The 15373-nt window shown below is 35.6% G+C and overlaps 1 protein-coding gene and 2 non-coding genes across 3 annotated transcripts; 2 read left to right on the forward strand and 1 right to left on the reverse strand.

The window, feature by feature from the left end:
* Window positions 1–1567: 1567 nt before the first annotated feature.
* Trnad-guc lies at window positions 1568–1639 on the reverse strand. The gene has a single exon. It is a non-coding gene; the product is annotated as a tRNA-Asp (tRNA).
* A 1105-nt stretch (window positions 1640–2744) lies between these two features.
* Window positions 2745–2816, forward strand: Trnad-guc. The gene has a single exon. It is a non-coding gene; the product is annotated as a tRNA-Asp (tRNA).
* Window positions 2817–5751: 2935 nt separating this feature from the next.
* LOC124631431 (cell surface glycoprotein 1-like) lies at window positions 5752–8489 on the forward strand. Its single transcript, XM_047165819.1, has 2 exons — window positions 5752–5782; window positions 5860–8489. Exons 1-2 carry the CDS (start codon window positions 5752–5754, stop codon window positions 8487–8489), a joined length of 2661 nt encoding a protein of 886 aa, XP_047021775.1.
* The last annotated feature ends 6884 nt before the right edge of the window (window positions 8490–15373 follow it).

Genomic DNA, 15373 nt, shown 5'->3' on the forward strand with positions numbered 1-15373 from the left:
TTCCATGGAAATGAGAGGGGCCACCACTTTCCGTGGGAATCATTTCTCATGCGTTTCGTTACACCCCTTCGTAAAGGGCGCGTGCCACTCTTACTAAACAATGACACGTTTATTATTATTTTTTTGTTTATGGATTGTGTAACCGAACTCTTTTATCGACCGAGTTGAATTTGGAATATTGTTTGAAGTTGGAGTGTCTATAAATTGTCCCACGGTGGGGATGGAGTTTTGATGTTTGGTTTATACTGTGTTCCTTTTTTGAAAATGTGGCATTTAAAAATAGAATATTGATAGATTGAGGATTGAGTTTTTATCGGAGAATTAATGATTAACAACAATTTCGTTTTTTATAAAACTCTAATCCAAATGAAACAATTTGCAATAACTATCTCGGACACAAATATGCAATCAGTGCTGAAATCAAACTATTGATCATTAGCTTTCACAATTTGAAATTGCAAACAACATTGCCATACATCAAATATTCAATATCACAAATCGGCATAACCTGTTTAAAACGTTAATTTTATTTAGCCAACGCGTTGCTCCACTTCACAACTGACGTCGCATAATCAGATTCCGGTTTGATTAAAACAGTTGAATTCATTCCCGTAGTTACCCACCGTACTTAGAATATCCGACCTACTGGAGACGCCATTACTGTCTTCCTTCACCTCTGCCAAAGTTCGGGACCTACAATGATACATAATTTGACTTTGACAACTTTGTCGTGTGTGCACGAAAAGGTGTGGTCGAGAAGGTATGAATGAGCTATCAACCACGCGAGAAGGAGCCAGACTTTATCACATAGAGCTGTTTTTTTGTATGGAGGGTCCTGGAGGTTAAGTGTTCTAAGTCGTAGTTACCCACCGACGGATATGAAAGTTTCCTTCGCAAATATTATTTTCTGCAACATTTTTGAGCTTGATGTTTTTAATCTTATCTTTTTCCTTATTTGTTCCATTGGGCGATGTCCTATTTCGTTGACCTCGCTCGAGTATTTTTTCAATTTCTGTCTGCTTGTTCATGGAAGATTGATAAAGTTTTGTTTTGTCTTAGGTCAATCTTAGGTGAATCATAGATAAACTAGTCGACTACTAGAAAGGTTGAATGTCGACGCAGTTTGTCCTTGTTTGTCAATTTTCAAATGATGTACCTCCTGGTCATCGCGATTTGTTTTATTTTTACCTTTGGATCTAGAATGGCATTAATTAAATTAAATGATGAAACCTAACATCAAAAAGCAATTAAGTAATTATTATTTTTCTATGCAAAATTATTTTAATTTCACTTTAATTGCGTCGAAAAACAAAATTCCTAATGTTTTAATTAATAAGTCCTAATGCAGATGAATAATGCATGCATAATGGAAATGTTTTTAATTTTTGACACCTGTGCGTTCTTTACGGGTCACCTTTATATCGATACCTTCTGAAAAATATAGGTTTTTCCTGTTGAAACATGTCTATAGATAGTTTTGATTTTTAATTCTTTGTTCCTATATAAGTAATTTTGACAAAACTGTAAACAGAACACAACATAATATCTAGGGACTATAAAAAGGTAACTCCCCGGCGGGGAATCGAACCCCGGTCTCCCGCGTGACAGGCGGGGATACTTACCACTATACTACCGAGGATACGAAGATAGGGGTTAAATTAGGAACAAAATTCAACCCCACGTTCTGCTGTAAGTAGCTATTCTTTGAATATAGATGGTGACTCGATTGATTTTCTATTTTACATTACGACACTTACTTTTGTCGACGTAAACCACTAAGTACCATTTTTCAAAAAGAACAATTATCAAAGCAGTAAAGAAAAAATATTCCTGCCTACAAATTACAGAATCGTAATCTTATCGATATCTCGATTATAATCATGATTATCGATATTGTGTACAAACAAATGTGCAGCCGAACTGGACAATATTCATAGTGTTAATCGCTCATTATCCGCTTAATGACAGTAAAACACGACACGCAAGCCTTAAACGCAAGAATTCATACATTAATCATGAACTAGTTAATTTAATTTCAATTTAATTAGGGTATTCAGATATTTAAATGGCTATTGGTTTAGTCTAATTAATGTCTTTGTATGGTATGTGAGAACAGCTTCTAATTTATTACGCTTTTATTTCCTATATTCTAAAGTTGAGTTGCGCCATTACTATAACGACAACCAAACTATGACCAGCCGTGAAATTGCCACCCACTGGTCAAATCGGCAATTTGACAACTGAAGGTTCGATTATAGTTAAATGGTACAACTCAGAGCATATTGTTGAGTGTTTAACAAATAAACTAGGTATTTTCTCTAAACTATGCCATATTTTAAGTAGGTATAATTCTTAATAGTAGGTATAATCTTTGGCATAATTATGTATTTGTTTGTTTAATATAATTGTTTGACATGTTTGATACAATTGTACTAACTTTGACATTAATTTTTAACTAACGTGTATCAACATTTACGGGAGTGCATATTTCTAATTGTACTTGGTGTTCTAATAAACTTTAGGTATAACAAATATTTGCATACCGTATGTAATGGTAGAATGTAAATGGGCCACTTTAGATTTAAGAACATACTCTGTACACCTACATTCTGGCAAATAAATGACTTTGACTTTGAATAAACACATTTTTTCAACGAAAACAGTTTCTATTAACAAGGTTTAATTAAATCCTATTGCCACTTTCTTAATAAAAGGGTGAATACGATTTCAACCCTTACGGTGCATCCTCGGTAGTATAGTGGTAAGTATCCCCGCCTGTCACGCGGGAGACCGGGGTTCGATTCCCCGCCGGGGAGTAAGATTTTTGCTGAATGATATCTGGCTGATAGAGCGTTTATCCCTCTAACTAGTTATTTACTTTAAATAATAAAAATAATCCATGATATTTGTGATTATATAAAATCCAGGTGCGCGGAGAAGGACACGTGTGAAACAAATACAAAATAAAATGAAATAAACTAATCCTGCGATCAAAGTATCATCGGGGTTGGTTATAGAATTAAGAGGTATATTTCCACACTTTTTAATGTTTAATTTGACCTTTAAAAAAAACAATATTTATTATTTGTCAAAATCAAGAGTGGTGATCCAAATCGACAGATACATACGATTACTTTAAGTCATTACCCCTCACTGGTTACTCAGTTACTCGCAAATCATCGCACGTTAGCGTTAATTATTCTTAGCAAAAACAAGAGCAGAGTATTGCCCCGGTTCCCATTCCCACATTAATGGTAGCTGGCGATATTTCTAACACGTTCATTACACAGGCTTGTGAACTTATACATGCTAATTATGTATTACAACTAGGATTTACCACCATAGTGTAAATAGTGACGTGTTAGCAAGATATTGATGTTTTACAAATGCTGCAAAGTCATTCTGGTTCTTCAGCAGCTTACAGAATTACTCTGAAGCGTCAGGGACCCTGACATAACTATCCTTTACGTAGTTAAGCAAGTAATCATCTGAACATTGCCAATAACAAACCGTAGTACCTAGGTATAAATGAGCAGCCTATATCGAATTACATCTATCAACTATCAAATGAAATCAGCATCATCTTTGCACATCTTCACAACAAACAAAAAGTTGTTAATACCCATCCATTACAGGTTTACTAAGGCAGAACTATTTTGCAACACATTACTTACCCACTAACCCGTCAATGTACAAAGCATCAAACTAGCTATATATTCAAGCATGCCAGGAGCAATTAGGCCGATGCTTTGTGAATATTCAGGGGTAGGGAATGCCCGGTTGGAACGAAAACTATGCACTAACGATAATAATTGGTCGGCATGCCGCCCGATACCGATCACAATAGGCCTGTTGACCCCGACAGCTGGATACTGTTGAACTATCCGACAGTTTTAATTCACACTGAGATATTAAAGTCGAAAGGTTTTCGATTCAATGACGTGTTGGGTGTTAATCTTTCTTTTGTTTTATTCAGAAAAAGAGGATGTAAAAAATGTTTGCTCGTAGATTTTTAATGTGCAATTTTTAGGTCTTCAATTTCCACGACAAGACTAGAGACAATATTTTGACTTTGGGATCTGAAAGCTCCTATCAATTCACCGTAATGGTCAAATAAAAAATTGAAAGAAACTTTCACTCCTTAAGATACTGATTTTAAAGTACATAATGCATTTCTTATTAGCGTGGTTTGCGGTTATTTTTATCAAAGGCGCGTCGACACATGTGGTCCGTCGCCACCTTTGTTTGTTCGAAGGGAGTCGGCCAAAGCTGACAAAACACGTGTCTTAATTACAGCCATTACGGCCTGATGCCTGTGGGAACAGATTTTGTTTAATTTACTATAAAAAATTATGTACTTAAACAAACTTTTTTGTTTTGATGCGTATGCCATTCCTTAACAGGTGGTTTGAACTCATGGAAGTGAAACAAACTAATGTTCGAAATAACATCATCATCGTCATCACCATTCCCCTGCCCTGATCCCAAAGTAACATTTGAGGTGGGCGTACCTAACTTGTTTTTTTCTTCTAACCTATCTGACGTCATCTCGAAAGTATCTACCTAATACTCTTTGGAGAAAACTGGGCATGGAAAATCACTATTTAGCCTAGACTATCTAGTTCGGCCATTCAGAGAATGCGTTCCTGACACGTCGCGATTGAACTGACGACGTAACTACATTCATTGATTATTGATATAATAATGTTCTTTTAATGCTCCTCAATTGTTAAAACGGTAAACAACCAGCAAAAATATTTTTATCGTAACTGCAACGCCATTGCAAAGTTACGTCGTCAGTTCAATCGCGACGTGTCAGGAACGCATTCTCTGAATGGCCGAACTATAGGACAAAATCGTCTCGAATAAACGTGTCGAGACATGTCCTTTCTCAAACCAGTATTAATTAAAATAACCAAGGAGGCTTTAGGTACTCACCGCTCATGTTGCACCTGTTTCGTATAAAAAGTAAAAAGAATATGACAGCTATCAGTTTGCGGCATCCATTGCACGGTCACTCCTCTTAATTGGTCGACTAAACCGATTACGAAGATGCGTTACAAGCGGAGCTATAATATCCATACGAATAATATAAATAAATAAAAGTTGGCACGCATAGACTGTGTTTAATATTATTTAAAATTCTTAATTATTGGATCTACAAAATGGAGGGTTTTTGACAGTAGGCTGACTCTTAGGATGATGTCAGTTAAGGAAGATAGTGAATCGTATTGAACTCTTGCCGACCACAAGTCTTAAGCAAATACCACTACTATACTTGGTGATTATTTCCAAGTTAACTTCTTTGTAGACGAATGCAAGAAATATCCATCTGATTAAATAAAACCAAGGTTCATTAATATAAAATTAACTAATCAAAATTGATTCGCTATGCAAGAAGAAGAAGCTATTAATAACTGATTATCTGAATAACTCTCAGCCATTGTTTAGACCAAATCGATATTTTTGATTTCGGTACCTACGCGGTCTCTAGATAATTATGTAAAAACGCGGGACATATCTAAAATCTAGTGATACGTTTTTTTATGTTTTACGACACATATTTTTACGAGTTCATACGTATTCAAATTCTAATACATATTTTATTAATATGTAGGCTATTAGTCACAGCTCCTGTACCTATACATTAATGAAAAATGGTAAATTATGTTCATATAATTAGTAATTACCTACAAATTAGCTTCAGATGAAAATTGCATGTCTTAATTCGATGGCGTAGACGTGCGATAAATGGTGAAACGGAACATGGAGATTGGACCACGTGAGTAAAATATATTCAAATTAATATTTAAAAGTGACAAAATGTCTTTGAATTAACTATTGCCATTTTTCCCTTAGTTGTTTACTGGATGATGATACAATGCAGTCTCCATGTTGCATCATCACCATGGGCTCCTTATCCAGAAACAGCAAATGAGCACAACAAGGATGAGAATAGGACATTAATAAGGCGTAATAATTTTAGCGAACAGTTACCGAAATTTAATCCACAGTTATATAGCAATTACAGAGCTAGAAGCAAAACCCGCTCAGACGATGACTACAAAAAAAGTTTGTTCAAATTACAAAAAAAAACTGCCGACTTTGTTGAGCAACCATTTTTATCTTCTAACATCGCAAGTCCCGGTCTTATCGAAGAAAATGCTTCGCACGAATATGAACCATCACATGAATCCCAAAATTTACCTGCATTTCAACCTTCCATATTTCAAGACGAAATCCATGAATTCATTCAAAAAAAAGAAACAAACAACGAGCAACTACAAAAGCCTTTAAATGAAGTAAGTAATGAAGCTGTAGCAGAGAGTAGACTAAACCAAGGGGATACTTTAACAGTCACAGATAAATCTGAAACGTTGATTACCACATTAGCTAGTGATAAGGTGTCTGAGAAACCCGCACAGAGACTTGACTCCACCGACCCAGTAACGGATAAAAAGATCAATGAACCAACCAAGACTAGCCAAACACCAATTGATGAAAAAATATTTTTCCCGCAAAACTTAACAAGTATATACATGGAAGATTTATGTGAGAAACTGCGAGGTACCATATACGAAACATTGTTTTGCGTTCTGTCTGAACAAGCTCGTAAGCAAGAAAACATCGATAAAACGACAACACCTCAAAATTCTGAGAATAACATTGACCGTACAACTAATAATATTGAAATATCAACAGATGTAAACCCAATAGTTGAAGATACTGGCAAATCAATGGTTGACGATAAAATAACAACTGAAAAAATTGAGGCTGAAACTAATGCTTCAACAATCGATGATCCCCAAAAACCCGCGAATGACTCGACAAATAAACCAACTGAAGCCGACAACACTTCTAAACCAGACCAGACAACCAAGGACACACATAAACCAACACAAGATCCAACGCATGAAGAGAGCACTCAGGATGAAATGACTACTACTAAGGATGAAATGACCACTGGAGCAACGACAAACGCTGACATACCAGTCATACCAATAGACACAAGCAAGGAAACAGATATACAAGTCAAGAATTTCCAGACGTCTACAAAAGACTCAACTGTAGAGCCAAACACTCACGAACCAATTACTGAAAATAAACCTACGGATGTAAACACTTATGCCCCAACAGAGTCCACAAATAATATGCAAACGGATAAACAGAACACGGAGCCCACCGTACAAGCTGACCAACAAATGGGTGAAAAAACCAATGTGCCTACGAATGAAACACCAACACACGAAGCTACTGAGGAATCAGTAACCGAAAATACCCGTCCACCAATGCAAGTGAACATTAGCACGCCGATCCCCGAGCAAACCGGTACCGACAATGTAGCAAATGAAAGCCAAAATAAGCCAGATCAATTAATCTACAAGCCAGAGAATTCTCATGCAATTATCTGCGTAAAATTGATCGGAACACAGTTCGAGACGCTCTTTTGCCCTCCGCATCCGTTCATCCAGTCGCCTTATGATCATACTCCTATCCCACCTCACGAACAAATTAATAGACCATCTAACAAAGAGACGCAATATCATTACCATTATCATTATCACAACCATAACTCTAGGCCACAGTACGAAAACAGTGACGATTTACCAGGCAAAGACGGTAGTCAACCATATCACATCCAACCACAAACCGAACCATTACTCGTACACGAAGAAACTACGGAGTCATCACCAAACGCGCAGGAAGAGCTAACACAATACGAGAAACCCAGCGACGAACCGACTACAGAGACACCATACGAAATTTCCCAAGAATCACCATCACCATCAGATTATGCCCAAGAATTACCCGATTATAACGACGATTATAACGTCCAACCCCTAGACGAGCCTACGTGTTCACCACCCACGCAAACTTCTGAAGACAAACCACCAGAAGAACCACCAGAATATGGGATATCTGAACATACCCCAAATCCACCTTGTGTGTGCCCTGAACACACTCACCAAGCACCACAAGAACATCATCATGAATGTAAGGAACATACTACACCATCACAAGAGCATATCCAAGAACCGCCGCATGAAATTAACAACAAACAACAGCCAGAACACCAAAATGTACCATCAGGCGAGCATTCCAACGGACCATGGTACGAGGAATCACCCGATGTCCCTAAACCACCAATCGAGTATTACTACGAAATGCCAGACGACCCATCCTACGATCCTCCACACGAGTATAACCAGAAGCCACATTTCTTCGGGAAGATATACAATCATTTTAAAAAGGGAATTCAAGGAATACATAAATACAAAAAAAATATATTCGACAATATCCTGTTTGGGAATCAACAGTGCCGTAAGTGTTTTCCGTGGGAATTAGGGTTACAAAAAAATTGGAACCCAGTATCTAACGGCGGCATATTTAATAGGGGCCAAGCACATGGAAATATCCGAATGCACCACAGGTTACCATGTTGTCAGAATCTACGAAACGGTCGCTATTATTTATACCAGAACTACTAATAACTAAGTTGTATATAATATTATTTTATTTATGTTCATTGTAAAAAAAGCAGCCAAGAGTGTGCCGGGCCACGCTTAGTGTAGAGTTCCATATAGGGTTATTCCCGATCTCCCCCATTCTGTCGTTTAGCAATCTTTAAAAAGCGAATATTAATTCCCAAACTCCGCCAAGGCATTTTTATTAAAATTACTAATCACCAATTCACGAGGAAACATCTTTCCGTATCCGGTTCAAACAAAGCTCATGTTCAGCGAGAGAGTGTAGCTTCCTAACAGTGAAAGAATCATACAAATCGGTGCAATAGTTCCGGAGCCTGTTCGCGTCAAACAATTAAATCTTTCCTATTCATATACCTATTAGTATAAATATTACAGTATAAAAGGTACTTTGAGTTTCATTCTACCACACGAATAGTTTTAAAGATAAATAGTTTTGTTTCCCAATTGTTTCTTCCTCACATAAAAAGCATCGAAATATTAAAACATTGAAGTTTTATTTTCTTCCGTAACAGCTTGCTGACTATTGAACTAACTACACTCTTTTGCAAAAAAAAACGGTCACCTATGCGAAATCTTAGTTTTAAGGACTTTACTTGTATTTCAAAGGGTTTTAATGATTGTAGTATGTTTCTAGCATCAAAAGGGTTAGCCAAGCATGCGTGAGAGTGTATTCTAAATTTGAATTTTGTCCAATTGCTAAGAAATTGGTTAAACCTTGTTTTGGACTAATTGCTGGCAGAAAGTTCGTCGGTGTTTTGAAAAGTTTTTGAAGCGATTTTCAGAAAACTGATAATGCAGTTTTAATTAATGATTAATGTAGCTTTTTTTTAGATCAAAACATTTTTGAAAAACTATGCGTATTTGATTAAATTTTCACCTGCTCTAAATGGGCTATACTGATGATTAATGGCAATGTTAAGAGTTTCGGTATTTTAGTGTAAAGCGTTCTATTGTTAAGATATTGTACCCACGTGTTTTAAAATATCGCTTTTACATAATTAAACACTATTTAGAGGAGTATCAGTACATTGGGTTCGACAAAACCAATTTAAAGTAAGCAGTGCCGATCACAACTCGTCTCCTATCAGACTTTGTCATTTTTAAAAGTCTTGAAATTCTACAAAATACAGAAAATAACGCATAGACTGTGAGCACGAGATCTTAAGGTCTCGTAATCACTGATTTTCAAACAACCTCGTCTTTTGGGAACCTCCGTAGACCTCCGAAGATCTATGAGTCTGAGCGTTCAAATAGCGTGTTTTCATCCCACGGACATCTAGACACACGGCAGTGTGTCCGCCAAGTTCGAGCAAAAAAAGCGACACACCGGCCGTGGGTTATATTACACGAACCATTTCGGGCCAAATTCGACCCCCCTGTAACTCAAAATCTATTTTATTTACGCATATCAAATTTCTAGTATCTATTGAGACCCCCTCACTTATCTAAAATACAAAATTTCATTAATATACCTATTGTAGGTCTTGAGATATTGACGTCAGAAAATCGCTATTTTTACTATACACTCACTGACTGACTGATTCACTGACTCACTCATCAAAAACCAAGACCACTTCCAATGGTCGTATTGACTTGAAATTTGGCATGGAGGTAGGTCTTTATGTCAAGGTAAAGGGAAAAATCTGAAAATGGCCAAGTGTGAGTCGGTTTCAAAATAATGAAGGTGTTTTATACCCGGTGTAAAGGAGATGGCCAAAAAAACACCCAGAGTCGACAGGAACTTCATATGTATGATTGGATTCAGTATAATTTGTGGATTTTAAAAAGTATTTCAAATCATCTAAAAACCATGGGGTTCTCTTTTTATAACGTTTTTTCGATCAAGATTTTAGTTCACAAAAAAGTTTACTTTTACTGTTTGATGTTCGTTAGAAGTTGAATGCAGACTCGTGATTGGACCGTTTTACATTGCTAAGTCATTTGTTATATTTGACAATGTCACATGGCGCGATTTTCAAAGACAATTTCTCCAAAAACATTTCATAGCCAGTTGTGAAGGTTGCATGGAACTGCGAAACCTCTCCAAGTAGGTAAGGTCGGTGCTTAATCGTATCTGGAGTGGTTAAATACAAGACCTTTTAATCACCAGGCCAACTCTGAAACTATGGGGTTATTACTAGTGGCTTGTATAATGTTAGTTTACTTTGCTTTTTTATGTCCCTTGATGTTAATAATCTTTAAAATCAACATATATTCAACATAATCTATTTTTGCGATAATATGAAATAGCTCCTATACCCCATGGATTTCAGTCTGGATTTTTTGGCACCATCAAAGGTCTATCATAAAGAACCTATTGGTAACCATTTCATTGCTGTCGATTCTGGGTTTTTTTTCTATGAAAATTTGGCCATCTCCTTTATACCCCTAAGGAACTAAAACGAACTAAAGAAGACGGATCACAATCCATACAAAATTGCCCCACGTCCTATAACAATGTGACATATCTCAAAAAAAAGATAAAAATGTAAAAAAAAATATGGCATACTCTCTAATTTATTTTTTTCACACCTTCATACGAAAATACTGCTTTAAAAATTGTTCAGGCGCTGTTATGAAAACATCGTTCGTAGGACTATTTATGGACCATCTTATTAAATATTTTTTTTGTTTGATAGGGTATACCACACAGGTGGTCCCATAATCATCAGGTCAGGATCTGATGATGGAAACCCTGAGAAACCCAGGGCAACTTTTAAAAGTTGTAGGCATGCGCAGGATAAAAACTTGACTATGAGGTGTATGTCTGGTAACATTATGCAACAATGAAGGTTTGGAACTGACCTGATGATGGAGACGAAAAAAGATCGAGGGAACTCAACAACTGAATATGTAGGTAAACTACCTCGTGTTTGGGCTTATATTATTCGAATTGATGAGAACCTTCTACTAAAACGAAAAAAATACTATTCTTAGGTGCATCGGCCTAGAAGTCAGTGTCTAAGTCCCCAGCGACTTCTAGGCCGATGCACCTAAGAATAGTTTTATCTTGATTTTAAGTGTTTTTGGGAGTCGGTTTTATTTTATTGTAAAAAGTTTTTTTTTTGGCTTTTCTGTGACAAGCATAGTTGTCACTATCCGGATTTGTAGAAAGTTCTCATCAATACGAATAATAAAAGACCAAATACGAAGTAGTTTACATATTCAGTTGTCGAGTTCCCTCGACCTTCTCTGGTCTCCATCATTAGGTCAGCTCCAAACCTTCACTGTTGCAAAGGTCTATTCAATACAAATAATATAAGCCCTAACACAAGGTAGTTTACATATTCAGTTGTTGAGTTCCCTCGACCTTTTTTCGTCTCCATCATTAGGTCAGCTCCAAACCTTCATTGTTGCATAGTTTTACCAGACATACACCTCATAGTCAAGTTTTTATCCTGTGCATGCCTACAACTTTTAAAAGTTGCCCTGGGTTTCTCAGGGTTTCCATCATCAGATCCTGACCTGATGATTATGGGACCACCTGTGTGGTATACCCTATCAAACAAAAAACATATTTAATAAAATGGTCCATTAATAGTCCTACGAACGACGTTTTCATAACAGCGCCTGAACAATTTTTAAAGCAGTTTTTTCGTATGAAGGTGTGAAAAAAATAAATTAGAGAGTATGCCATAATTTTTTTAACATTTTTATCTTTTTTTTGAGATACGTCACATTGTTATAGGACGTGGGGCAATTTTGATCCATCTTCTTTATCTATATTTATATAATATATCTTCGAATGGTCGTACCGATCTGAAATTCGTTACAAAGGTTTGTATTTAGTCAAAGTAAAGTAAAATTCTGAAAACGGCCAAGTGTGAATCACTTTCGAAAATAACGAATGTGTAACTTTGATCCATGAACATAATATATGATAACATGTCATGTCAGTCAGTTGGTAAATCTAGTGCATTTAGTTAATCTAGTTCATTTCTTTGTAAGAAACATAGTGCATATTAAAAAATCTGAAAGATAGCATAAATGAGACATTTCTTTAACTAACTTCATCATAAGAAAAAAATAAAATAAACAACCTTACAAAAATAAATGAAATCCCACCCAAAACAAAAATGTGAAAGACTGCCAAGTTCGATAATATGGGAATGCTTCGCCTATAAAAGAAGTGAGATCTGAATAAGTATCAAGTTCCATACACATACCTCAGTTAAAAATAGTTACTTTTTAATGATGTGTAACTATTTTTAACTGAGGTATGTGTATGGAACTTGGTACTTATTCAGATCTCACTTCTTTTATAGGCGAAGCATTCCCATATTATCGAACTTGGCAGTCTTTCACATTTTTGTTTTGGGTGGGATTTTATTAAATAAACTTGCCTACACCGAGACTTTCTAGCATTTACAGCACTTTCCTCCTTAAATCATAACAATAATTGGCTATTTGCTCATTTCTTAAGAAACAAACGTTTGGCCAATAATTTAGGTCTTTCGTCATCTCGACACACTTAACACGAATGTGTTCAGTTGGTGAAACTCAAAATTTTAATATTTATCATGTCGTCAACTCGACACGTCAAGATTTTGATGCGTGTTCAGTTGGTGGAACTTAAATTATTCACTTTTATGTTTTCACCAAGTCGACACGTTTTATAATTTAACCCGATTTCAAGGAAAATGTTGAATTCATTGTTGAATTCATTTTCTGTGTCACAAACATCATTGGCCACTGAACGTCCGCTTAGCAAACGCTTGAAACGAGAACATGGATTCCCAAACTCCTTCACAACATTTTTACTAAAAATGTACATACTTTTCATTCTGTTACTTACTACAAGTACTAGGAAATCATAAGTGCATTGAAGCCAGATCAATGCATTAGCAACTTTTAATAATGTTCTACAATAAAATAATGGTATTAAAATCGAATCATTGTTTGTCACAAGTACTAGGGTGACATAACTTAACAGAAGCTATTCGCTATCGGATTACTAAGTGTTAGTTATTATTGCTTACCCGTGGAATATAATTGTTAACTACTGTATGTTGTAATGTATACTAGATGTACAGGGTTTTATTATTATTGTCGTAGCATGTAGGTTACTTAATTTTTGTGATCGACTTTAATATTTGTGTTGACATCTGTCAACGCCAAGAGTTAGCTGGCATGAATAATGGAAATGGCAAACGATTGTAATTTTGTGATAAGTAAGTACAAGAAGTTATTGTGATACGAATTGACGTTTTATTTCTGATGAAGGTTAGGAGATCATACCCTAGCTTATATAAGTATTGCACACCTCAGTCATCGTTCCGCAAGAAAATGCAACACAAAAATATATTTAATTTATTTTATAAAATGTGTGGAGAAAGAAACTTGACATATTGTATTATTTATTTTCATAAATAAACAAAAAATTCTTTTAAATTTTTAAACTCGTGGGGGGGATGGGGACATACTACCTATTTTAATTTAATATTTTTGTTGTGGATAGGGATGTCTGGGAAATCATGTCTAAAGAAAACGAACATTGTATGTGAGGAATAATGGAAATCAAACAGTTGGTGATTTTCAGTAAACCTCAAATAAAAACAAAGTATTAAGAATTACAGACAGTACCCACTTGAAAAGTCTTCTGTCGATAAATTGAAGAAGAACAGATATGTGCATTACTTAGCAATCCGATTAATATTGAAATAAAATATCTTCTGTTCAGTTCTGTTACCCTAGTACTTATGACATGCAATGATTCGATTTCAATACCATTATTTTATTGTAGAACATTTTAAAAGTTGCTGATTCATCTTCAATGCAATCTTCATGCATCTTCAATGCTTCAATGCACTTGTGATTTCCTAGTACTTGTAGTAAGTAGTTTGGGAATCAATGTTCGCGTTTCAAGCGTTTGCTAAGCGGACGTTCAGAGGCCGATGATGTTTGTGACACAGAAAATGAATTTAGTTGACTGTACTTTTTCCTTGAAATCGGGTTAAATTATAAAACGTGTCGACTTGGTGAAAACATAAAAGTGAATAATTTAAGTTTCACCTACTGAACACGCATCAAAATCTTGACGTGTCGAGTTGACGACATGATAAATATTATTAAAATTTTGAGTTTCACCAACTGAACACATTCGTGTTGAGTTAAGTGTGTCGAGATGACGAAAGACCCAATAATTTTGAATTCTTGACTCCCTTCAGCTAAATCATCGATTAGTAAACCGATACCTACGGAGTTATCTAGAGCTTTAACGCGGCAATAATTTGACTTTTTAGATAGCTTAAACCCTCCTCATTATTTTTTATGTGGTTAATTTTAACATTTATCACAAAATTTGATATTTTTTAAATGTCAAAGTCCGAAAGGAGACGAGTTGTGATCGGCACTGCTTACTTTAAATTGGTTTTGTCGCAGCCCAAAGTACTGATACTCCTCTAAATAGTGTTTAATTATGAAAAAGCGATATTTTAAAACACGTGGGTACAATATCTAAACAGTAGAACGCTTTACACTAAAATACCGAAACTTTTAACATTGCCATTAATCATCAGTATAGCCCATTTAGAGCAGGTGAAAATTTAATCAAATACGCATAGTTTTTCAAAAATGTTTTGATCTAACAAAAAGCTACATTAATCATTAATTAAAACTGCATTATCAGTTTTCTGAAAATCGCTTCAAAAACTTTTCAAAACACCGACGAACTTTCTGCCAGCAATTAGTCCAAAACAAGGTTTAACCAATTTCTTAGCAATTGTACAAAATTCAAATTTAGAATACACTCTCACGCATGCTTGGCTAACCCTTTTGATGCTAGAAACATACTACAATCATTAAAACCCTTTGAAATACACGTAAAGTCCTTAAAACTCAGATTTCGCATAGGTGCCCGCTTTTTTTGCGAAAGAGTTTATTTA

Source organism: Helicoverpa zea, chromosome 6 (assembly GCF_022581195.2).
Source record: "Helicoverpa zea isolate HzStark_Cry1AcR chromosome 6, ilHelZeax1.1, whole genome shotgun sequence".
NCBI classification, from domain to species: Eukaryota; Metazoa; Arthropoda; class Insecta; order Lepidoptera; family Noctuidae; genus Helicoverpa; species Helicoverpa zea.